The following is a 25,105-nucleotide window of genomic DNA, read 5'->3' as shown; positions in this document are numbered from 1 at the left end:
TCTCTCATTTTCAGAGTTATCCTTTCTGCTCATACTTTAGAGACTTAAGATGTTTAGCAAGAGAATGAGAGCATTTCACGTCATGGTGAAGATCCTGGACACCAGAGCCACACTGCTCTGGGCTTAAACCCCATCTCTGCCTCTTCCTAGCTCTGGAACTGTACTGAGTGATTTTAAGTACTCTGTGTCTGTTATCTCAGCTGTCATATGGGGGTTATGAGGGCCTATGGCATAAAGGTGAGGATCAAATAAATGAAGACACAAAAAAGGCACTCAGAACAGTGACTGACACGAAATAAGCTCTCAAAGAGTGTTAGCTATTGTGATGAGAATGATGACTTTGAACAGAGTCTGGGTGAGCCTTCCTAGAAGAGATGGAAGGCCTGTTGTCTTACTCCACAAACAAGAGCTATAAGGGGCACTAATGGATTCGTCATAGTATCAACTGCAAGGAAAAGAGACTGAGTCTTAATTTAGCTAAAAAGGGTAATTTAATTTTTTCTACAACTGAGCAATGCAAGTATCTTTTAGTTTAAAGGACAGTATGTTAACTTTAACAAAACTTATATTAAATGCACTTATTTTTCTAGGAAGGAAACACTAAAAACAACTCACTACATTCAAACTAATGGAAGATTTTATTGGCAGCCCAACCCCCACACCACTCATGGGGCCCATTGTAACTAAGAGGAGAAGGCTGGCCACTCAGTCCACAGAGGATTACCTCACCCCTCTAGCCACTCCCTCCATTGTCTATTCTCACCACAAAGCAGCTTGGATAATCCTCCTTCCAGGGCTGAGAAAGCCAAAGGCCGCCCACACAGGACGACTGCCTAACGCCAGCCTCTCAGCCCCCAAACCTGCAATGCATTTGGCAAAAACATCCAAGTCACTTACATTCTGCACATGATAAAAGCCCAGAGGACTTCCTCTGCCATTGTTTTTGAGTGGTTCAGTGGAGAACGCTTCATCATGGCGATGCAAAAAGCTGAATAAAAAAATAAAACACATGAATTTCGCATTACACAGTTTCAAGATCTATGTTTTAAGAACCTGACTCGGAGGCGTGCTTGGGTGGCTCAGTTGGTTAAATATCCAACTCTTGATTTCAGCTCAGGTCATGACCCCAGGGTCGTGAAATCAGTGCTGCACTGGGGGGGGGGGAGGGGGGGGCTGCCTAAGATTCTTTTTCTCCCTCTGCCCCTTCTGAACCCCCACACACACCCAAAAAAATGGAACCTGACTTAGATCCTCTGGAAAGAAGCAGCCTACTTAAGCACGGTCTTTAACTGAGCCAAGTAATTTGTGGTTCCTTGTAATATATATGTTCTATTATCACTCAGACAGCCTTTCAGATTTCATTTCAAAAATAACTGAAAGATTAATTGACCCTGACCACTTAGCTACGTGGACACATGTTGCAAGAATATCTCAGAAACCAAGAGTGAATTCAGTAAATTCCTGTTTCTCTGTAGGAACATCTTTTAGTAAGCATAAAAACTATGAAATCATTTTGTGTAGAAGCCAAAAAAAAAAAAAAAAAAAAGAAAAGAAAAGATCTGGCAGATTCAAGCTTCCACAAGGTAGTACTAAAGCCTGTGTTTGGTGGTCTTGCCTAGGAGTCTGACGACCTGCAAAAATTAGATTGATTGACTGAATTTTTTTAAAAAATATTTTATTTATTTATTCTTGAGAGGCAGAGAGAGAGGCAGAAACACAGGCAGAGGGAGAAGCAGACTCCATGCAGGAAGCCCGATGTAGGACTCGATCCCGGGTTTCAAGGATCCCAGGTTTCAAGGATCACGCCCTGGGCCAAAGGCAGGCGCTAAATCGATGCGTCACCTGGGAGTCGCATCAAAGATTAGATTTAAATGTCATCTCTTCCAGGAAGTCTTCCCCAACTCACCCAAACAGCTGTGTTTCCCATAGCACTAGGGACCCATTTTTCTTCAATAGCAATGATTTCATTCTTTGTAATAATGTATTTATATGCCTGTCTCCCTGAAAGACAGCAAGTATCTCCTGTAGTGCTCTAGATATAGAAGATCTCCTGAAATATTTGTGAAGCAACAAACTATGTTTATTTATTCTCACAGTGAGTTTTTCTCCTTCCCTATTACTCTGAAACATACAGAAGTAGAGAATTAAAGGATACCGAATCCAAAGATTTACTCCCAAACAGAAATATCCATCAGAAAGTCGTCCCACATCCACAAGAAAAAAGGAGGAAAAAGGGAATACTTTGAAGAGGGTAGAGAAACCAGGATTATGAACCATCTTCCAAATCAGTTCACTGAATCTGAGGATAGTAGTGTATTTTGTCCCATATTCCCTAGCCCAGATGCCACATGTTGCTAGCACATACCTTTTCCTATTTGTTTTCTTCTCACTCTTCTCCTTACCCCTTCTCTCTCCTTGCACTTTTTTTTTTTTAATAAAGATTTTATTTATTTATTTGAGAGAGAGAGAGCACATGAGTAGGAGGGAGGGGTAAAGGGAGAGGGAGAAGCAGTCTCCCTGCTCAGCGGAAGCCTGGGTGGCTCAGCTGACTTAAATGGCTGCCTTTAGCTCAGGTCAGGATCTCAGGGTCCTGGGATTGAGCCCTACATGCATCGGGCTCCAGTGGGGGGATCTGCTTCTCCCCCTGCCTCTGCAACCACCCACACCCCCTCAGCTTGTGTGTTGGTGCACGCTCTCTCTCTGAAAAAATAAATTAATAAAATCTTTTTTTTTTTTAAGATTTTATTTATTTCTTCATGAGAATACACAGAGAGAGGGATCCCTGGGTGGCTTAGCAGTTAAGCGCCTGCCTTCGGCCCAGGGCGTGACCCTGGGTCCCGGGATCGAGTCCCACATCAGGCTCCCTTCATGGAGCCTGCCTCTCCCTCTGCCTGTGTCTGTGCCTCTCTCTCTCTCTGTGTCTCTCATGAATAAATAAAATCTTAAAAAAAAAAAAAAAGAGAATACACAGAGAGGAGAGAGAGAGACAGAGAGAGACAGAGACAGAGACAGAGGGAGAAGCAGGCTCCATGCAGGGAGCCTGACGAGGGACTCGATCCTGGGTCTCCAGGATCACGCCCCGGGCTGAAGGCAGCGCTAATCCGCTGCGCCACCCGGGCTGCCCCAAATTAATAAAATCTTTAAAAAACAGGGATCCCTGGGTGGCGCAGCGGTTTGGCGCCTGCCTTTGGCCCAGGGCGCAATCCTGGAGACCCGGGATCGAGTCCCACATCGGGCTCCCGGTGCATGGAGCCTGCTTCTCCCTCTGCCTGTTGTGTCTCTGCCTCTCTCTCTCTCTGTATGACTATCATAAATAAATAAAAAAATGTTTAAAAAAATAAAAAAATAAAAATAAATAAATAAATAAAAAACATATTGCAGTTGCCTAACTAGTATACTAATGAAAGCTCAAAGCAACTGAATCATCTAGCCAACTCCATCCCATGTTAATTTAGGGCTGCTAGTGAAAACACTCTTAATGGGCAAAATCAACACTGGATAATACTTACAACAACAACAACAACTGTGAGTTATAGCAAATGATATTAGTGACTTACTGTGCAGTAATCACATTTGATTTGGGACTTGGCTATAATCTCCATAAAGGCAGTGCTTTGTCAAATGCATTAGGACCCCTAGGAAGGCCGAAGCAGATTCTGAGGGAGAGGGCTAACAGAACTCCAGAGCAGCAACTTGGTGGCCCCCTGGGGCCAACTGTGGACTTTAGGAATGGGGTGAATGAGACACCACTCTCTTATACTATGGTCTTTCACAAGTACTGAAAAGATACACTGATGTTTGGAGGTGTTGATGAAGTGTTTTCCAAGGCTAGGGTCATAAGAAGAAAAACTCTAGGGTTCCAGAGGATTATAGTATAAGAAAGAGCTTCTAAGTGGATAAGGAATGAAACCTGTCACATCTTCTTTACATAACTAGTTATTCTTCAGTTGATGTGCAATTTTACTGCCCTTTATATCACACAAGTTTTCTTTTCCCCAAATACTGAACCAGCATAACTGGTGGCTGGACAACTCATGGTCTTCAGACCTGTTTATCAGTAAGATATTTCCCCAGGAAGAGCATTAGCAAGGCACCTGGGTGCCTCAGTGGTTGAGCATCTGCTTTGGCTCAGGTCATGATCCCGGGGTCCTGGGGGATCACGTCCCACATCAGGTTCCCCGCATGGAGCCTCATTTTCCCTCTGCCTATACCTCTGCCTCCCTGTGTCTCTCATGAATACATAAATAAAATCTTTAAAAAAAAGACTGATAGGCCGATCTCTATCAGATCCTGTATCTCCAACAGAGGGGCCCAGGCCACAGTGGAACCCTCTTAGCAGGCAAGATGCCCCCTCACACTCCTCCCCACAGTGAACTCTATTTCACACCATTCTAGGTTTCTGGTTCTGACTCCCTCCTGGCGTGAAAAAAGTGTTTTATTTCAGAAATTGGTAGTTGTTTACCTCTTGAGACTGTTAACCCCTCACATATATAAAGCACTCCGTGTTGCACAAAGGCAGAGTAAAGGTCCTAAGGCTTACTTGAATTGGCAGAAGATATCGGCGTACTCGGGGAGGATCCCACTGGCCTGCAGCACAGTTACCCGGAAAGTGAAGGCACTGCCCAGTTTCAGGTGGTTGCCGACCTCTTCTGAAAACCCTTCCATGACCATCTTACCATCCAGCAAAGTGCCTGACTTCAAATCTAAGGAGGGCCAAATGAACACACATATGGTTCAAATAATGCACAGATCACCTTTCAAAAAGGAGAGAGAAGGGAATTCTTTTCATTCCTAGTCAATGAAAGCAACTATCTCCCTTGCTCATTGTTTGGTCCTCTTTTAAAATGTCCCCATCATGGTAAACTGTCTACGTACCCAAGTCATTCATTCGATTGATTTCCTCTGGAGGAGTGATGACCTCAGAACTCTGACCCTGTCCTTCCACGATCCTCAGCTCCTCCAAGGACAGACCAGAACGAGTCATTGCAACTGATGAAAAGTCATTCTGAAAACAAGGCAGGAGCAGGGGTTATGATCAAGTAGCACAACAACGTATTCCCCCCAATCTCCTTAATGTCTATTTGCCCAACAAGTATCAGTGACTGGAAAACTATGTGGATTAAGAACTTCCTGAGATAAGGCAATAAAGTATAAATACCTTTACCTCTGTGATTGTTAAGACATGTCCCATGTTCTACAGAACAAGTCTGTGGTTACCTATCTTTTGTAGTTCTAGGTTCTATTTTCCAGTGAACATCTTCCTTATAAACCTGTCTTCTACCTTTTCCTTCTATGAGTTTTTCTCTTCCAGGAAGGCTTCTCACCTGATTAAAGTACTCGTTATCAAAAGATATTTTAGCTGTTCCCGACTGTCGAATTCCAGAGCCATAATCTGGAGCTTCTTCATCCGCTAAGTAGAAAAACAACAACAAGAAGGAAGGATCAAATGAAACTACATAAGAGCCAGAGAATGGCTCTTGCTGGATTAGAAAATAAACAGGAAAGTGGCAGAGTCTTTGAGTTTGAGGACTTTAATAAGATGAGATGCTAAAGAACAAACTTTTGTGTATGAAAGAAAGAAAAAGCTGGAAGCAGTAGAGTCACAGAAGCTGCTTCCAACTCTGTTTAAGTAAATTTACCAACCTGCTTAGTTAGCTTAATGAGACTAATTAATAAAGAATCAGTTTTATTCTTGATATTGTTCAAATGTCATGCATGCCTAGAAACACTGATCCTTCACTTGGTAAGATGATGTTCAATACCACCCAAGAAATATTTGAAGGTATTAGACTGTACTTGCAGAAACTTTCATAAACTCAACCCTGGTAACTGTGCCACAGAGTTTCACAGAGAAAAGCTGAAAGGTCACTCTACACCCCATAGCATTTGGAAATTAAAAGAGAAAAATCATAGGAAATGGCCACATTCTTTCCTCAGAATGTGGCTGAATCATGGAGAAGTATAAAATATCAGAATCCTGATCCATTCACAGCAAAATAATCAAAGGACAGAAATGTCTGGTACAAATACTGGGAGAGAAGATTAAGCAAGAAAAAGTCTGGAAAATCCTTTGTTACTTCTTCTTTTTTTTTTTTTCTTTGTTACTTCTTGAAGCAGTTTTATAAATGACTTTTATAAAGTTAATCCAATTTATTTATTCATGAGAGACACAGAGAGAGAGAGAAGGAGGCAGAGACAGAAGCAGGCTCCATGCAGGGAGCCCGACGTGGGACTCAATCCCGGGTCTCCAGGATCACACTCTGGGCTGCAGGTGACGCTAAACCGCTGCGCCACCAGGGCTGCCCGAGTTTTTCCTTACGTTAAAGGAAATCCCTTCATCCCATTACTGTAAAATAGCTGTGGCCCAGACTAAACAACCTATTTATGATACTGGAGAATAACTAAAAGGAAGCAATAAAAGCTTTCTCTAAGACAGACAAGGAATCATGCAACTGAAGTGTGGCCCATACAGAACTGGCCTGCTTTGTCTGTAGGCAAAGACTCTGCAGCTCTCACCCCAGAAGATGGTCACCTACCTGCAATGGCCTGCACAGCCACACGCAGAAATCCCCGCACTTCACCTTTCTCACTGACAATGGCCACCCTATGAATCAGGGGCACAGGATACAGCAGGTTGCTCAGGTAAACAAATGCCCTAGAGACAGAAACCAGGAGACAAACATCTGAGCACCCCACAGACAAAAAAAGATGGGTTTTCAGATTTACCAAGAATATCTTCAGGGCTTCTGGGCCCTGTTTTAAGGTCACCTTTCTGTTCTGTACTACCAGACTGCCTCCCATTGGCTTTTTCAGCACAGATAATACAGAAAGAAATGCAAATGCTTAGTAAAGCAGTTGACAAAGACCAACTTATACCAAACTACTCCCTATAAAAATGACTAGTTAAAAAGACTAGTGTAGGTAGAAGAGTAACAGTTGGAAGTAGACTTTCAAGATAACTGCCCTATGGATCTTGCTAGGGGTACAGAAAAGGGAATTCATTGAAGAGCTTAACCTTTTAACATAAGGAATTATAAAGGTGTTTTGTTTTGTTTCTCCCAAGAGGTAAAACAGAAGTCAGGAGACAAAAAGAGGCAGGGAAATGTGACTGAAATACAGTTAGTAATTTTAAAATAGATTCCAAATCACAGCATCATGGAAATGCTCCAGGAAATAACTATTGTTTTCAGGCAGGTGGCTGACACACTTGAACGGAGAAGCTTCACAGCCAGTTTCTGAGTTCTGAGTAGCAAGCTTCTAGGAGACTCTGGTTGGACCCTGAGGCAAATGTCCAGGGAGAAGACAGCTCATCCCTTAAGGACTGCTTTTGCTCCTGGAGTCCTAAACGTAACTCAGAAATGGAAACACAAAAGGGAAGTTACAGACCTATCATCTATTTCAAACAGGATAGCAGAGTCCCATCACGTTTGTACTCTTTTTACTTTATTTTGTAGCCTTTTTTTTTTTTTTGAAAACAATAAAAATGCAATCACAAAGCTGAGATGTGTTCATTTAAGTTAGTGGATATGATACAGAATCTAGTTCCTACTGTTACTCCTGTCTTCCCACTGGGTATATGCTGATCTTTGAACAAAAGGCAAGACAAAGAGTAAACATTTGCACCAAGAAATCAAACATAACTGAACGTGACACATATACTTGTCTGCTTCTTTTCCCGCTTGAATCTACATTGAAACAAAGAGAAATGGAAGATGGGTGGATTTGTGGGATTTCAACTCAAAGTAATGAAAAAAAAATACTGAAAATAGACAAAATACACCGCAGAAAAACACATGTTAATAAAACTTTAAGAGCATAAATGAAATGTGAATGAAAAGTGTAACAAAAAAAAAAAACTGTAAGTAAAACACTGAATCAGATCAAATGAAGTCTACTTCCCTTTCAGTCTGCTCCAAAGGTGGGGAAGGAAATGCTAAAAAACGGAGGATTAAAGCTTTGTTGTATAAAAATTTAAAAATGAAAAGTATTTTAAAAAGGACTGCAAACAAGACTCAAATATAAGCTACTGTAACAGACTTTAAATAAAGACTAAGAATTTGGCATACAGTACCTAATGGATTGCTTTGCTTCCAAAGTCAGCACCATACAGACTACCTTTGTCTCTTAATGGCATTCCAACCTCGCTTGCTTACTTTCAATGCCCCTTGCCATTACAGAGTCACCACACATACTTGTCCTTTGCCTGGAGTCCTCTCTGAACTCAGCCTTTGGTTTCACATCTGTAGATCTTATTCTGAACACCACTCTTAGGACAGGTTCCCCCAGTATTAAGGGATCTCAGTAACACACATGATTCTATCACTGCTATGATTTACATTTATTTATGTCATTGTTTAATTTGTCTGTCTCACCCACCAGACTGTAAACCTGTGAGACCAGGAATCATGTCTGATTTTGCTTGCCACTGTCTACAGAGGGTCTGGTTATATTTATTAAGTACGCTCAACATTTAATTGATATGACTGAACAGCTATGTACATACATGAATAGAAAATGCTATTTGTCCTCTATCTTTAACTAGAAGTGGAACATTTTCCAGAAAAATGGGTTACACCAGAGGTAGAGAAGCAAAGCCATCCAACTTATATACTAGGTTGATTTTTCTAAGGTAACCTCAAGATGGCTATTAACTATATATAGAACATGTTTAGGTTCCTAACTATACTTAATTGGTACAGTTGTTTTTAGACTTACACCAGGAACCCCTGTTTTTAATTTTCAAAAATTTCCCACTTAAAGGCACTGCATATCATGTTCACACATGCATTACAACAAAGTACTGTTTGATCACATATTAAAGACAAGAATCACCCTTCTACCTATGGCAATGGCTCTTCCAAAGGTGAAAGAACAGAAAGTATTCTTGTGTATTTCCCTTTTTGGAAAAGAGACTTCTGTAATTCTACAGCAGTGGCAGGGTCACTGGCACGGTAGCTACACAACTGAACAAGTACTAAACAGCTCTCCCTGTCCTATTTTCAGAAGACAGTCCTCAGCCCAAAGTCAATGTTGTAGATGTTCTCCTCTGAAGTTTTTTAAGCTGGAATTTTTATAAATACTCTGCATTCTTGAGAGTCCTTATACTTTGACCTAGCAGACTGAAGGAGAACAGGGATGAGAGAGGGGAAGATGTAAAGGGTATATTAGCATAAGTTCTGTGAAGTTACATCAAAAAGGGAAACAAATTTTGTCAACATAAAGATAAGACAGATTAGCATAATTATGGTTCTAGTTACAGAAAACAATGTCAGTTCAGACTTCAGTATCAGGATAACCATCTTTTGCCCCCTTTGATCCCAGAAGACTAGCTTAAACATTTTACATTTAATCCCAAATTATGATGGATGGTTCATAACATCCCAGCATGCCATAAGAGAACAGCTAAAGGGACAAGCTCTTTTCATTTTCATACAAAAATTCACCAGAGGCAGCCAAAGCCAAGAAACAAAACCTACAAATGGAATTTCACAAGAAACTAGAAAATTTTACAAGTGAATTATATTTGCAATTATGAGCCAATATGGGAAATCCAATCCTGTGAAAATCACAAAAACAGGAAAGAAGTTACTTCTTTTGCAGTTACCACTCAATTTTGATTGCAGATGAGAAATGTAGTTAAGAGTGAAAGTAAAGAGCTATCTTTCACTTTATGGATGGCCATGATTTCACCTCCTCCACTAACCTCTTCCTCGAAAAGTAAAGTTAGTTTTAGAACCTGGGAAGCCAAACACATGCAAATTACTTGAAAATCAAGGCAGAGCTGATTGCTTTATACCTACACTTAAATCTGATTTGATTAAGATGAAAAAAATATAGAGAAAATAATGCATATATTTTAAGCCAGTGAATATCCATATTAAGCGGGATTCTGACTTAAGTTCTCCATACAAGTGACTCAAAATACAAATGCTTTGGAGCAGAACTCTTAACTAGGATATTCACTTTGCTAGTGTAGATGACAGAATCTGAAAGATAAAAAAGATCTTTAAGGCTCTGTTTTCCTACCTAACTCCTCATTTATACTTGAGAACCCAAGAGGCCTCAGTTTAAGTTAAGCCTACCTTACACCTCAGACTTCTCTTAGCGTCAGTATTCTTCCCTACGTGCCATGTAAGAGGTAGCTACATATTTCTTCCTGTGTGAAATGAGCGGCAAAAGAGTGGCATCAGAAGCTGCACAACTGGCACCAGGATCAAGCAGTTTATGAATAGAAACTTGGTTCTAATTTCCAATCCTTTTAGAACACACACAGCTATAAAAGTTTTAAAAAGCACTATGGTCCTATTATTTGTACAAAGAACTACTTTTCTTAGTTTTAATACAAATCAGCTTCTCCAAAATTCTAAGCATCTATTCCTGGCAATACACCAGTAGAAAATAATATTCATGGCTACATAATCCCTTAATGTTTATTCATGGAAAAACTGAACAGATGCCCCTCCACTATCATAAAATCCTGAGACTGTCTAATATCAAATTACTCATGACCCATGATCATAATTGAGGCTTTCATGTCTACCAGAAAACTTGTCTTTCTCTCCTTCCACAATAGCGATCATATGCTATAGTAGTTAGTCCTTGCCAGGTGACCAACATCACACTACAAGCCCAGTTCTAGAATCTTACCTCCCTACTGAGTCTGGACACTTGCTGCACTTCAATTTTTAGAGAACTTTTGCTTATCCATTTAACACTGGCATAGTTCCTTATTTTTAAAGGACTTAGCAGTATGTGGTTCAAATGCACTGTTTAAAGAATAAATTGCATACCTTAAAACCTGGACATACTTTTTGTTAATTCAGTGAGTGCTGCACTGTTGACTTTGTAATAAAATTACTTCAGCATGAAGACTGGGTGCAGACAAAGACTCCAGTATGAGGAGCATGTGCGTGAGAGCTCTGCATCACTGACAGATGGGGTCAGAGACAAGGCCTCAGTTTGGAAAACCAAACTTAACACAACACAAAGCAGTTTCATGTAGTGCTGAACAAATATCCATTGTTGATGGTGTCAATAGATAATTTCATGAGATTCATCGTTATAAAACCTATAGGTAAAATTCAGGCAGAAGCCAAAGATCTACAGATAGGCTCAGTGAAACTGGCCAAAGAAAGGCATCCATTCCAGACAAAAGCAAACTTCATGTTTCTGATTCTTTTCTTGACTCAAAGTAAACAAAAAATAAACCTAACACTACTCCTTTATATTTACTTATTTTTTAAGATTTTATTTTTAAGAAATCTCTATACCCAAGGTGGGGCTCAAATTCATAACCCCAAGATCAAGTCACATACTCAACCAACCCAGCCAACCAGGAGCCAACCAGGAGCCAACCCAGAGCCCCTGTTTTAGATTTTATTTTTATTTTTTTAAAGATTTTATTTATTCATTCATGAAAGACACACACAGAGAGAGGCAGAGACACAGCCAGAAGGAGAAGCAGGCTCCACACCCAGGGATCCTGGGGGTCCAGGATCAGGCCCTGGGCTGAAGGCGGCGCTAAACCGCTGAGCCACCGGGGCTGCCCTAGATTTTATTTTTAAGTAACCTAACACTACTCCTGATTCCATTTTTGTCCTCTTGATTCCTGCTCGTGTTACAAATCTTTTAGTCTAACCTTGGCCTTGCTCTGCTCTCCTTCTCATGTCATCCCCATATGCTTTTTCACTCACATTCCTACAAAAGGAAGCATCAGAACATAGTAACATTCTCTGATCTTGTAATATTAGACTCTTAGCTTTAATTACTTTCTCCTCTGGGGTTTTCTCCTTCAGAAGGAAATTACTGGGCACTTTAAGACAAGGGGTACTATTCCATGCAGAGCCTTCACACATTGCCATATGCTGTATCAGACTGAATACCTCACAAACATTGCCTAAGAGCTCTCCCTCACCCAATCAGCATGTCACAAATTGAATCTGCTAAGGAAAGATCATCCAAAATTGCACAAGGAGCCTCTTTAAAGCAAGAGCTGGTCCCTTTTCGCCCTTCTCACAATAACCTCACCAACCTTCCCACTAAAATGAACCATGGGGATCGGTCGTAAAACGGGTCATGCCCGTCACTGAAGAGATCTGATCCCTCCTCCGTCCCTGCGTCAGAGCCGGTGTCATCCACGAATGCCTCATCATCAAAATCCTCCATTTCATCTTGCTGCTCGTCAGCCAGCTCAGTGATGTCGGAATCGGCCGTGGAAAAAGTGGGGGAGGGTGTGCGGTCAGCAAGGCGCTCATTGACACAGCCGTGGAAAATGGGGGAGCTAGACACCAGGGAAGACGCCAAGGGACACAGCCAAGGAGAGAGGAATAGTCGGTTAAACAGGAAGCTACAGGTGTCAACAGGACAGAACCCACTGGGGAATCAACACAATAAAAGCAAGTGGAAAAGCAAAAGGATAAAATAAGCATAAATCATCTGGTTCAGGGGAAAGGGAACAAGGACTGGTCCTTAGAATAAGAAAAGCAAAAGAAATACATGAGTAGAAGATCCCAGGTAAATAGTGTGTTGTAAAAATGTTTATATTTTCCAATACACACAAAAGATCAGCAGGCAGGCCTCAAAGGAGCCACCCAACACTTGATGAAATAAAAAGTTGAGATGTTTATTCCAATTCCATGTCATTTTGGAGCAGAAAACAAAATGGATAGAATGGTGTATGCCAGAGCAAATATATGCCTTGTGTGGGTAAGATGTGTTTGTCCAATTCAACTTTTTACAAACCTTCTACTATCAGAGTGGAATGGATAGGATTTAACTTCTTTTCTACAATATACTATGACTTCAGCTCTTCCTTTATACCTAGTTCCTTTAAAACTGTCAGAAAATTTTTGTTATGGAAAAACAATTCAAATTCCGAAATCATAAAGCTAAAAACTTCAATCTCTATGCTTTTTAAATTTTAACCTATAAGAACCTGGACTCAGTATGGATTCACAGGGGCACTACTTGTTTTCATTACATGTTGAAATTTATGTATACACGAAAGAGGCTCAAGCGGATGACCAAGGTCTGCAGCTGGCTCACCTGTGGTAATGACTAACATGAGATAAACTGCCTTTTAAAAAAAAAAAAAAAAAAAAAAAAAAGCAAGGACAGGTCGGATCAAGGAGAGGCTGCAGGCTGGTAAGCTGTAAGTCATACTATGATTTTAAACCGTGCAGGACAGAGACACAGGTTTTCTTTTTCTTTTAAATCTATCGTGTTCAACTGTACGTGGTAGGGAAGACTGTCAATTACTCTGGTTGAAAGATGAGACTTCAGTACACACACTGAATAAAACGAAGGGAAGTATATCCAGTGACACAGTGGCTCTGCTAGAGTGGGTAAGATTACACACAGAGCATTTCTGCACATATTTTCTTTTAACTTTCTGTAATATCTGCTGAGGTTTTAAACAAAATCATTCACTATTTAAAAAGAAGACTGATGAAATCATCACGTACCTTCCTACCAGTTTGAACCAATGGAACCGATCATAAAATGGATCACTGCCAGTCACAGTGGCTTCACCATCATCTTGGGCACCAGAGGCCATCTCACCTGCCCTGTCATACATCTCTCGCATCAAATCCAGCCTCTGCCTAAATAAACATAAAGTGCACTGGGTTAATATTATGAAAATGCATTAAAATTTCACTTTGGAAGTATCTTCCATGCAAGATTTAAAAAAAAAAAAAAAAAAGGCTGCTCCCTTCATTTAAGGAATATTAAAAAAAGATGAAGGCCAAAAGTACAGAAACTCAAAAGATGTCTGAGTGTAGAGACAAGCCACCAAAAGTAAAAAATGGCCACCTAACCTCTACTGAATCATAAGAGAATATGGTTCAATGGTATATGATGTCTCAAATACACTGAAATGGTGGAAAATATTTCACCATGTTAAAGGCAAAAGAGACCTGATCATCAGATCCAGAACAGAAAAGATAAATAATTACTAGATCTGTAATATTACTGGTGAGCAACAGTATTTAGCACCACAGAAAAGGAAGCAGTAGTGCCATCATACGGTGGAGAGTTTGAAGGAGCCCACATGAGCAATTCATTATTATTTCCTAAATAAGATAACTGGCTTTATGAGGAATGTTTTCATACTTGAGTTTCTCCAAAGACCAATAATGTGTCGCTCCATTCTTCAGATCCTGGACTTCTACTGCCACTACAGTACGAGGGAAAGGCTTGTCTTCGTGAGTTTTTTCCATCTCAGCGGGAAGTAATTCCGGAGGCAAAGGGGAGTACAACGTGTCCGTCAGCAGAACAAACTGAAACTGCACCTGTGTGGAAAGAAGAAACCATCCTTTATGTTTTCAGCGCGTCAGCTTCAGAAACGAGGTGATATAATCATGCCCCATGGAAAAGAGGCCAAATGTGTAGTATGTGCTCAACCAGCAGCCTGTGATTAACTGGGGGAAAAAATGGACACTTGTATATTACTTGTAGAGAATAATCCTAATTTCAAATTAAGCTATTTACAGAACTTGTTTTTCTAGCCTGGCACAGTGTTTTTACACAAACTAAAATCTCAGTACATATATTTTGATTGACTGAATTTACACAAGAGAACAAGAGTTGGACCCACAAGGACATCTCTAATCTCTTGCTGAGTGGGGGGTGGAAATGTCACAGTTGGCCTTTCATCCTAAATTCAAAGATCACAAGTGCTACTCTTAAAAGTGTCTACACTACATGGTAAGTACTTTGGGTGTACCACGTCATGTTATTTCTTGCTACCACTCTATATTTTCACCTACAGACCTTAAGTAAATGCTGGGTACAGCAGCAAGAAGACAAGACATAGTCCCTACCTGCATTTCATCTATTTCAAGAGAGGGGTAAGTAATTACAAAATGAAATGGGTTGCCAAGCCTGAATGAAGAAGATACCTTATCCCTATTTTACAGAGCTAGGATACAGCCCTGGGGGAAGAAAACGAATCTCCCCAAGGCTGAGTAGTCTGTTCCCTTTCCTGCCATGTGATACTGCACACCCCCTGTCATCCTAGTAGCCCCCAGACCATCCACCAGTGGGACATATAGAAGAATGAATCTAAGACATGGTGTGATGTTCTGGTAATGAGAAAAATCAGTAACATTTATTGCTTTTTACCAAGTCCATGAGCTATTTCAGTTCTTTACATCTACTCGCTCTTTCATGCCTCATAGAACCCCAGGTGGCCCATTCCCCACTGCCAAGCCCATTTTACAGATGAGGGAATGGAGGCACAGGGCTATAAGGGTCAACACATAGAGGAGTGCTGCAATTGGAGCCCGGCTGGCTGAGTGCAGAGGGCTTATCCACTACACACACCTGTCTCTCAGACCCTAGAAGAGGAAAGGCACTTAGGACTTATAGGTGCAAATGTAATGGTAGAAAATTAAAAGAAAATTGAAATTTTTAGAAACCCAAGAGTAGCATTCTCCTATTAATCAGATGACCCAGGCCTCCCACCCTCCATACCTTCTTCTTCAGTTCCACACTGATTGCGTTGGCCTCTTTCAGGTAAACAGCATTGCCCCAGAGTAAGTCCCTTAATGAAGTGAACTGGTGAGACTTCCATTTCCGGAAGGCCCAATGGGCCAGTTCAAATTCATGTTGTGTCCAAGGAGCTGAAAGAGTAAACGAGTGTAACAAAGGCTGATCTCATAACTATAAGGAAATTACATCTCTCCTCTACCTCATCTCTCTTAACAAGTTAAAGTATTTTCCCGTATTTCTCCATTCAGCTGCTTTTTGTTTTCTGCCTTTCAGTAAAGCTGACTAAATTCTGTTGATGTTATGAAGGTAGTATCTATAGCTCAGAAAACCTAAAAAAATCCTGTTTAAAACAGTACATGAAAGGAATAGACTTCTTTACCTTTTTAAAAAACATATCTCATACATAGCTTATAGTAAAGAAAAAGTCTCTGGTATATTGTACAACTTCATATATATCGATTTCTCTTACTAGTACAAGAAACAAAAAGGTCATATTTTACTTTTATATTGAAAAATAAATAATCTAGTACATAAATCAGAGTTTCTCCAAAGTTAATTTGAAGCCTTGAGATTACTAGGAGGTTGTGCGGGGAGAAACGAAATGTTCATACTGTATTATAATGCACTAACCATTAAAGCCCTGATTCAGCTAAGAAATTCTGAGAAACTCATAATAGGTAGGCATGACTATGCAATTATGATGAGAAATCTGCCACAAATGGCTTTAGTGTACATTAATATATTCCAAAGTCCTCTCTGGAAATTCCTGGGCATAAACCATAAGTTAGTAAATAAAAGAGATTATCTTTAAAGATCAATCTCTACATTTATCTGCAACAGATACATGAACTTCATGTGTACAGTAATTTGAGGCAGTATATGCAAACTGCCCAAAATATTTCTATGGAGACTGAGTTCCATAGAAAGTCCTGTGTTCTAAGGAACCCAATCAGCTTCACTCCCACCTCAGAGAGCACAGTCTGTATTCTCCGCACTGAGAATCTTTGGAATCAGCTTTAAACTGGCTTGGTAAAATCTCAATAAATGGAAGGGTCACACACAATCAACTCCAGCTTTGATCACGGGTAAAGGGTTAATCTGATAGTACAGATCCAAAAGTTATCCAGAGGAAAGTTTCCGTCTCTGGATTTCACCTTCTTCCTCCTCTTCCTCCTCTTCTGTGGTCTCTGCAGCGAGGGAGCGGGTCTCAACCTGCTTCTGTAAGGCCTGCAGCTTACTCTCGTAGTCCTGGGCAAGAAGAGAGGAGAGGACATGTAGGAGAGGGAGGGGTGGATGCAGGAGAAGAGTGAGAGCAGTGTCAAGGAAAGCAGATAAAGCAATAGGTGGAGGAAAAGATGGAAGCAGAAAACCACAAAAAACAGAGAATTACTTAGGAAAAGCCCCCAAAGTACACGAAATAGTCTGTAAGGGGTAAATGCTGAAGCAAGCTAACTGCAGTCTCTCTCTGCTCTCTCAGATTCCAGAGTTCTTTATCTGGGGTTGATGTCCACACAGAGGGGGACTTTGAGGAGCCAAACATGTGCATCTCTTAAACTTATTTATTTGTGATATTTAAGGAGTACCTTCACACCTCAAGGAATTCCAGAAAAAAAACAACACTGGAAAATTCACCAGTGTCACCAACAGTTCTGCTTCTCCAGCTATCTGGACAGGAACTGTGGATTCTGAAGCTCTCTGTGGATAAACTATTGCTATCTTTGCAGGATGCAGCCTTCAGGTAACCAAAAGATCACAGGGCTAGTAGGGCCAAAATAATCTACAGATTGTATTTATTCAAGAAATATATTTTAAAATACACTATTATAATACAAAATGTATTATTAAAATACAAATAAAAAATACAAATCAGATGTACCCTTCATTTCTCCATCTAACTCACTCCACACATTCTCAGTAAGGTTGGTATCACCTTGAGGAGGGCAAAAAAATGTATATACAGTATGTAAACATATATTTGAGGTATTAAAATTTCATGATGGGGAAAGATTAAGAAAAAAATGTCAAAAAAGGTTCCTTGGAGTGTTAATTTTAAAAAGTTTGTTATTTGAAAATAAATCAAGTAAAGAACAGAGAACTTTACATAATAAAATACTAAATCATAGTATAAGTATAGTATTTTAAGATATACTGCTTGAGTTTCCTGCTTCCTTGGAGTGACCCAATTATAGGCTTCTGTGAGACAGAGGGTTTAGGTATGGCCATGTACTGTTTTCAGAGCTCTCCTCAGGTCGTAAGTGAAATATTCTTTTTATTACAAAGGCCCACCGAAAGCCTTCTAACAAACTCTATTATGAAAGGAGCTCCCAATGGCAATGTTAAGAAGGATGCAAATATTCTCAAGGCTCATCATTTATCAGAGTCTCACAAAGGAAGCTTTCTCGCTTTAGTGGAGCTGGCAGTGACCAGGAGCCAACAACACAGCCCCTTTTTTTTTTAAGATTTTATTTATTTATTCATGAGAGACACAGAGGGAGGTAGAGGGAGAAGCAAACTCTCTGCAGGGAGCCTGATGTGGGGCTTGATCCCAGGACCCCGGGATCATGACCTGAGCCAAAGACAGATGCTCAACCACTGAGCCACGCAGGTGCCCCACAACAGTTTTATTACATATTGAAACACACTTTTTAGGAGACTATGTACTGTGACAAAAAAAAAAAAAAAACTTGCAGGTACAAGTTTTGCTCCTGCCACCTGCTCTTACTAGTCTCATAATTCTGCAAAAGTTAAATCCTCACTACACTTCCATTTTTGACATCTTTAAAATGAACATTTTATTTAAGTATCTGACCCAAAGAAGGACCAAACGATGAACCATCTAAAAATGCATGTGAAAGTCTTCTTGGTAACACACAGTATTAAAATGGACAGGCTGTGTTTATAAAGTTTATTTTCTGGGGCACCTGGGTGGCTCAGTCAGTTAAACATCTGACTTTGGTTCAGGTCATGATCTCTGGGTCCTGAGATTGAGCCCTGAGTTTGGGCTCCACACTCAGCAGGGAGTTTGCTTGTCCCTCTCCCTCTCTCACTGCCCCTCCATTCATGCTCTCATGCGCTCCTCTCTCTCAAATAAATAATTTAAAAATTTAAAAAATAAAGTAAATAAAAATAAGTTTATTTTCTAAGTATACCCAGCACCCAGATCTTTTCTAAATACTATTATTTCCCACTAAAAAGAGCCAGGGCTCCTTGGGAAAACAACTGATTCTAGGTCTAAAGCAAGGAAAGGACAAGGTGAGCTCAGAATATCTTGTGCCAGGAAGCACAGAAGTGCTCACTCACTCACTGATGGGGCCATTTCCAAAGGACACAGAATCCCAGTGGCTGGTATATAAGAATAATAACAGAAACACAATATAGCACATTGGGTATTAAAAGGAACCCAGGAGTCCACAGTGCTACTACTAGTAAAGGGAAAAAAGGAGAAAGTCTTCGTTGCCCCCCCTCAAAAAAGCTAATGAATAAATGCAAAGGAATGACAGAAAAACATAACACTGTAGCTCCAGATGTAGTGACTGAATCAGGCAAGAAACAACAGAGTGAAAGGTGAGTAGAGAACAGAATAGTCACCCTAGATACCTATTAATAAAACAGAGAAAGAGTTGGAAATGTCATATTAAATTTATTAAACTTGGGATCCCTGGGTGGCGCAGCGGTTTAGCGCCTGCCTTTGGCCCAGGGCGTGATCCTGGAGACCCGGGATCAAATCCCACGTCGGGCTCCTGGTGCATGGAGCCTGCTTCTCCCTCTGCCTGTGTCTCTGCCTCTCTCTCTCTGTGTCTCTCATGAATAAATAAATAAAATCTTAAAAAATAATTAATTAATTAATTATTTATTTATTTATTTATTAAACTTTAACATTACAAATAGTAGGACAACTGGACATTTTGTCTGCCAATGTGATGCGAGGGAAGTATACAATACAACATCACCTTGACAGCTTTCTTATCAAACATGCTTAACCTAAATCTAATCTTGAGGAAATAATCAAACAAATCAAAATGTAGCCTATTCAAAAATACCAACGTAATAGAAGAAAAAAGAAACATCATCATCAAATGAAATATACAAACTTCACTTGGATCTGGGATTAAAATACACACACGCTTCTAACAATTATATTTTTTAGACTAGGAAAATTTGAAAATGGACAGTTTATTATATAATACTGACTCAGTACTAAATTTCTCAGATAGGTTAACATTAATAAGAGAATATCTTTGATTTTAGGAGACACAGCAGTATTTAGGGGTAAACTGCATGATGCCTGCAATTTATTTTCAAATGATTCAGAAAAAATACATAAATATGGGTGTATGAAAGTTCATTGTACTATCTTCTCAGCTTCTTGGTATGTTTGAAATATTTCATTTTTTAAAAGATTTTATTTATTTATGAGAGTCACAGAGAGAGAGGCAGAGACATAGGCAGAGGGAGAAGTAGGCTCCTCAAGGGGAGCAAGATGTGGGACTCGATCCCAGGTCCCCAGGATCATGCCCTGAACCAAAGGTAGACATTCAACCAGTGAGCCGTCTAGGCGTCCCTGTTTGAAATATTTCAAAATAAAAGGCTGGAGCAGGGGTACTTTTTCCCCCCTTAGAAAACCTATATATTCTTTGGGATCTTTTCAGTGAGAAGAGAAAGATGGTTGGTCTACCTAAAAATCCTCAGGTGGAAAAAATATTAATATTTTATCTTGAGGATTTTTTGTTTTTTTACTTCCTCCCCAATTTTTTATAATAAAATGCATGTAACATAAAATTTACCACCTGAACCATTCTTTTTTTTTTTTTTTAAAGATTTTATTTATTTATTCATGAGAGACAGAGAGAGAGAGAGAGAGAGAGAGAGAGAGAGAGAGAGGCAGAGACACAAGCAGGCTTCATGCAGGGAGCCTGACACAGGACTCGACCCCGGGGTCTCCAGGATCATGCCCTGGGCTGAAGGTGGCACTAAACCCCTGAGCCACCTGGGCTGCCCATGAACCATTTTCAAGTGCACAGTTTAGTGGTGTGAAATACATTCACACTGTTGTGCAACCACCACCACCATCCACCTCCAGAACTCTTTCCATCTTGTAAAACAGAAACTCCACTAGACACTTAACTCTCCATTTTCCCTTTCCCCCTCCTCTGGCAACTACCTACCATTCTACTGTCTGTCTATGATTTTAAATACTCTAGGTATCCCATGTAAGTGGAATCACGTAATTTTAGTTTTCAGTGACTGGCTTATTCTTGAGGTTTTCTTCAAGAATCAGTTTACAAGCTGGTGAAATTACTGACAAAAATCCTTAGATTTTGACATTTAAGGTATGAGGACGACCTTCCCTAAAGGCTCTAGTTATGCTTTAGAAGCAGTAAAGCTGACGTTGAAAGGTTTCCTGTAACAATATGGGCCTAGAATTTTAACTGCATTTAGACTTGGGAAAATTTCTATCTTTGGTTGATAGTCCAAATATCAACACCATAACCTGAACTAGCCCTCCTCTTCCTCAAACCAAGCTATACATGAGCTTCCAATAAGGACATTTTATATGTCATCAGAAAACTCTAAGTATTGGATTTTCCTACAACAAATGGATAAAGAGATTTAAATACTACTGTTCTGTTGATTTCATGGCAGAAACTAGGATAATTATGGGAAGTACACCAAATAATAATATATTTATCAATAGCCTTTTGTGTTTATAAGAAGTCTCAACTGGTGGGGATCCCTGGGTGGCTCAGCAGTTTAACGCCTGCCTTTGGCCCAGGGAATGATCCTGGAGTCCTGGGATCGAGTCCCGCGTCGGGCTCCCGGCATGGAGCCTGCTTTTCTCTCTGCCTGTCTCTCTGCCTCTCTCTCTATGTCTATCATGAATAAATAAATAAAATCTTAAAAAAAAAAAGTCTCAACTGGTTAGATATATCTCCGTATTTATAAAGGTACTGGGTGTTCCCTCTTCTAGGATGTTCTCTCTGTCCTGCCCATCCTTGTTTTTAAGCTTACTTTGTGCCAGGAACTGTTCTTAATGTTTTGTATGGATTATGAATCTTCTCGGGCTGCATGGGTGGCTCCCTCAGTTAAGCATCTACCTTCGCCTCAGGTCATGATCCCAGCACCTGCGCTGGACTCCCTGCTCAGCAGGGGGTCTGCTTCTCCCTCTCCCACTCCCTACTCTCATGCTCTCTCTTGTGCTCTCTCATATAAATAAGTAAAATCTTTAAAAAAAAATTATCTGAATCTCCCCAATAACCCTGTGCAAATGGTACTATTGTTAGCCTCAGAAGAAAAAGGCTTAAAGAAATTAAGTAATTTTATAAAAATCAGAGTTGGTAAGTAAGCATGGATATGGGATTTGAACTCAGGCAACTGGACTCCAGGGCATGCTCTTTTAATCACTATCACTCCTACCACATGCAGTTGCTAGAAGCATAGTGGTCAATGAGACAAAAGTCTCACTGGAGAGGGAAAGAGTGATGATCAATAGTAAACAAATACAAGACACACCATAATTTTAGTAGTAATAAGTGCTATGGAGGAAAATAAAGGTTGGTAGGTATCAGGGCTGACAGGGAGGAGAGAGGAACAAGAGGAACTTTCAGATCAGGTGCTCAGGGAAGGTCTGTCTATAGAGAGGATCTTTAATTAGAGATGTAAGCAGGCATGTTAAGGTCTCTGGGGGGAGTGGTGGCAATGGTGGTAATACCAACCAAAGTAGAACTAAAGCAAGTACAATGGTTCTGAGAGGGAAAGGAGTCTGGTGTTTGTTTAAAGATTTTATTTATTTATTCATGAGAGACAGAGAGAGAGAGAGAGAGAGAGGCAGAGGGAGAAGCAGGTGCCATGCAGGGAGCCCGACGTGGGACTCGATCCCAGGACTCCAGGATCACGCCCTGGGCTGAAGGCAGCGCTAAACCGCTGAGCCACCCAGGCTGCCTGAGGCTGGTGTGTTTTAAGGAAAAGCAAGAAAACCTGCGTGCGTGGAGTAAGGATCAAGAAGGCTCAGAAACATAGTTGCGAAGGAGGCAGACAGGGACTGGGTTATGGATGACCTTTTGGGACATGGTAAGGACTGTGGATTTCATTCTAAGGGAAGCCATCAGGCAGTTTAGAGCTGGGAAGTAATATGGGTCTAATACATGTTTTAAAAACATCACTCTCTTGGGCAGCCCAGGTGGCTCAGCGGTTCAGCGCTGCCTTCAGCCCAGGGCCTGATCCTGGGGACCCGGGATTGAGTCCCACGTCGGGCTCCCTGCATGGAGCCTGCTACTCCCTCTGCCTATGTCTCTGCCTCTCTCTGTGCGTGTCTCATGAATAAATAAATTAAATATTTTTTTAAATTTTAAAATAAATAAAAACATTACTCTCCATGGAGGAAAGCTTGAGGACAGCAGTCATGATACTGTCATAGCAGTGCTGAGGGAGATGGTGGTAGGTGGCCCAGGGTGCCAGGAAAGGTGGTGAACAGAGAATGGAGCTGGGGTATGCTTCACAGGTAGAAGAAATACAACATACTGATGATGTGGTCACGGGATGTGAGAAAAAAGAGGGCAATTGTGGATGGCTCTTGGAGTTTTGGCCTGAGCTAGCTGCCAGTCAGCTATAAGGTTATCAGGTCATAGTTGTGTATTGGCGTCTTGAGGTCAGGGCAGAGGACTAAGAAAACATCACCAGGTTTGTCACTGTGGAGATCTTTGGTGACTCTGAGAAGAGGGACTTCACTGTGGTGATATGGAACATGAGTCTGACTAGAGTGAGTTCAAGCAAGAATGGGGAAAAGAAACAACGGATAAACAAGAAGAAATAATAGCGGTGGACAAGTGGGAAACATACAGCAAACTCTTTAAGAAGCATTTCTATAAAAAGCAACAGAGAAATGGAACAGTGGCTCTCAGGCAACATAGGAGTGCTTTCCAAGTAGTAAAACAAAGCCATGCTTGAATGGAGGTGTTCAAGAAAAGGGTAAATGTATGGTGAGTTCTTGAGAAGGGGATAGAAGATGGAATGCTGGGAAAATGACAGGGCTAAGGTAGAAGGAGGCCAGTCCATCCACCACCAGGAGGAAAAGATGCATGATGGATGCACAAACTACAAGTGGGCAGAAAAGGAGGTCTTCTTAGGATCACTTCTTTATCTCAGTGTAGCAAAATGGAGGTCATCAGCTGAGAGCAAGGAAAGGGCATCTTTCATTCCGAGTCTCCCAATTGTAAACTTTCAGAGTACTTTGCATTTCTCCCTCATAGCATTTATCACAAATATACCCTAGAACTACTGGTGTGACTGCTGGGCTAATGGCTATCTTATCCACAACTGTGAACTTCCTAAGGCTGGGTATCTGCCATTCACCATGGAATCACTACCATCTGGTGCTTATCTGTCTTCTAGATCAGTATATAGTCATGCAGTAAGCTACTAGTGGAAGTTCTCAAAAGTTCCTATCTTTTATTTATTTTATTTTTTTAAAAATTTTTATTTATGATAGTCATACAGAGAGAGAGAGAGGCAGAGACATAGGCAGAGGGAGAAGCAGGCTCCATGCACCGGGAGCCCGACGTGAGATTCGATCCCGGGTCTCCAGGATCGCGCCCTGGGCCAAAGGCAGGCGCCAAACCGCTGCGCCACCCAGGGATCCCCAAGTTCCTATCTTTTAGATCAGGGTTGACAATCTATGGCCTATGCAACAAACCCAAGCCCATTTTTTATAAATAAAAATTTTTACTGACACATAGCCACACTTGTTCCTTTGTATACTGCTATTCAGCTGTCGCAGGGGAGCTGAGTAGTTGCAACAGAGACCATGGAGCCCACAGAGCCTAAAATATTTACTAACAGGTCTCGTACATGAACAGTTTGCCAACCCCTGTTCTAGATCAGTGGTTCTCAGAGGTGGGTGCTGATAATCCAGTAGCATCAGCATCATCTGGGAACGTATCAGAAATGCAAATTATGGGGCACCTGGGTGGCTCAGTCTGACTCTTGATTTCAGCTCAGGTCATGATCTAGGGGTCGTGGGATCAAGCCCCATGTTAGGCTCTGTGCTGGATGTAGAGCCTGTCTGGGATTCTCTCTTTCCCTCTTCCTCTGCCCCTGACCGCCCCCATCTCTCTCTAAAAAAAAAAAAAAAAAAAAAAAGAAGGAAAGAAAAAAAGAAATGCAAATGGTCATACCCTAGACCTCCTGAGTCAAACTTTGGAGATGGGACCAGCAGTTTGTGCTCTCATGAGCCCCCAGGGAATTCTGATGCACACCAGTTTCAGAACCATTCTTCTGATAATATGTACAGAGGGACGGTAGCGCTAACTTGACAGATAAGGCATTTATTCTAGGTGAGTTTATATTCCCATGGAAGAACCAAACAAGCACAAAAACAATTACAGGCTGTCATTATTAAACCTGGGAGAGCTGGCTTGGGGAGGGCTGGGGCAGCAGAAGTACATGTGAACACAGGTCCGGAAGAGGAGTTACACATGATGAGGATTCCGGCACTGAGGAAGTGCAAAAGCCCAAAGGTGGGGACAAACTTGGCATGTTCAAGGAACAAAAAGTCTGAAGTGCTTGCAGTATGGGAATGTTAAGAGATGAAGTCAGAGAAGCAGGCAAGCAGCCAGAA

General features: G+C 40.9%; 1 protein-coding gene across 9 annotated transcripts in view; it reads right to left on the bottom strand.

Annotated features, from left to right (window-relative positions):
- Positions 1-25,105, bottom strand: part of KIF1B (kinesin family member 1B) — a 149,229-nt gene that overhangs the window by 30,107 nt on the left and 94,017 nt on the right. For 8 of the 9 annotated variants that reach the window (XM_038537949.1, XM_038537953.1, XM_038537955.1 and 5 more), the window contains 10 exons: positions 16,647-16,740; positions 15,475-15,623; positions 14,113-14,291; positions 13,464-13,601; positions 12,032-12,280; positions 6,537-6,655; positions 5,325-5,410; positions 4,876-5,005; positions 4,541-4,703; positions 898-988 (listed from right to left, as the gene is read on the bottom strand). In XM_038537949.1, the coding sequence (XP_038393877.1) occupies positions 898-988; positions 4,541-4,703; positions 4,876-5,005; positions 5,325-5,410; positions 6,537-6,655; positions 12,032-12,280; positions 13,464-13,601; positions 14,113-14,291; positions 15,475-15,623; positions 16,647-16,740 (1,398 nt within the window). The remainder of the gene's footprint in view (positions 1-897; positions 989-4,540; positions 4,704-4,875; positions 5,006-5,324; positions 5,411-6,536; positions 6,656-12,031; positions 12,281-13,463; positions 13,602-14,112; positions 14,292-15,474; positions 15,624-16,646; positions 16,741-25,105) is intronic. The other variant, XM_038537958.1, reaches the window with a different exon arrangement.

Source organism: Canis lupus, chromosome 5 (genome assembly GCF_011100685.1).
Source record: "Canis lupus familiaris isolate Mischka breed German Shepherd chromosome 5, alternate assembly UU_Cfam_GSD_1.0, whole genome shotgun sequence".
Lineage (NCBI taxonomy): Eukaryota > Metazoa > Chordata > Mammalia > Carnivora > Canidae > Canis > Canis lupus.
The sequence above is the reverse complement of the archived record's forward strand: the minus strand, read 5'-3'. Positions and strand labels throughout refer to the sequence as shown.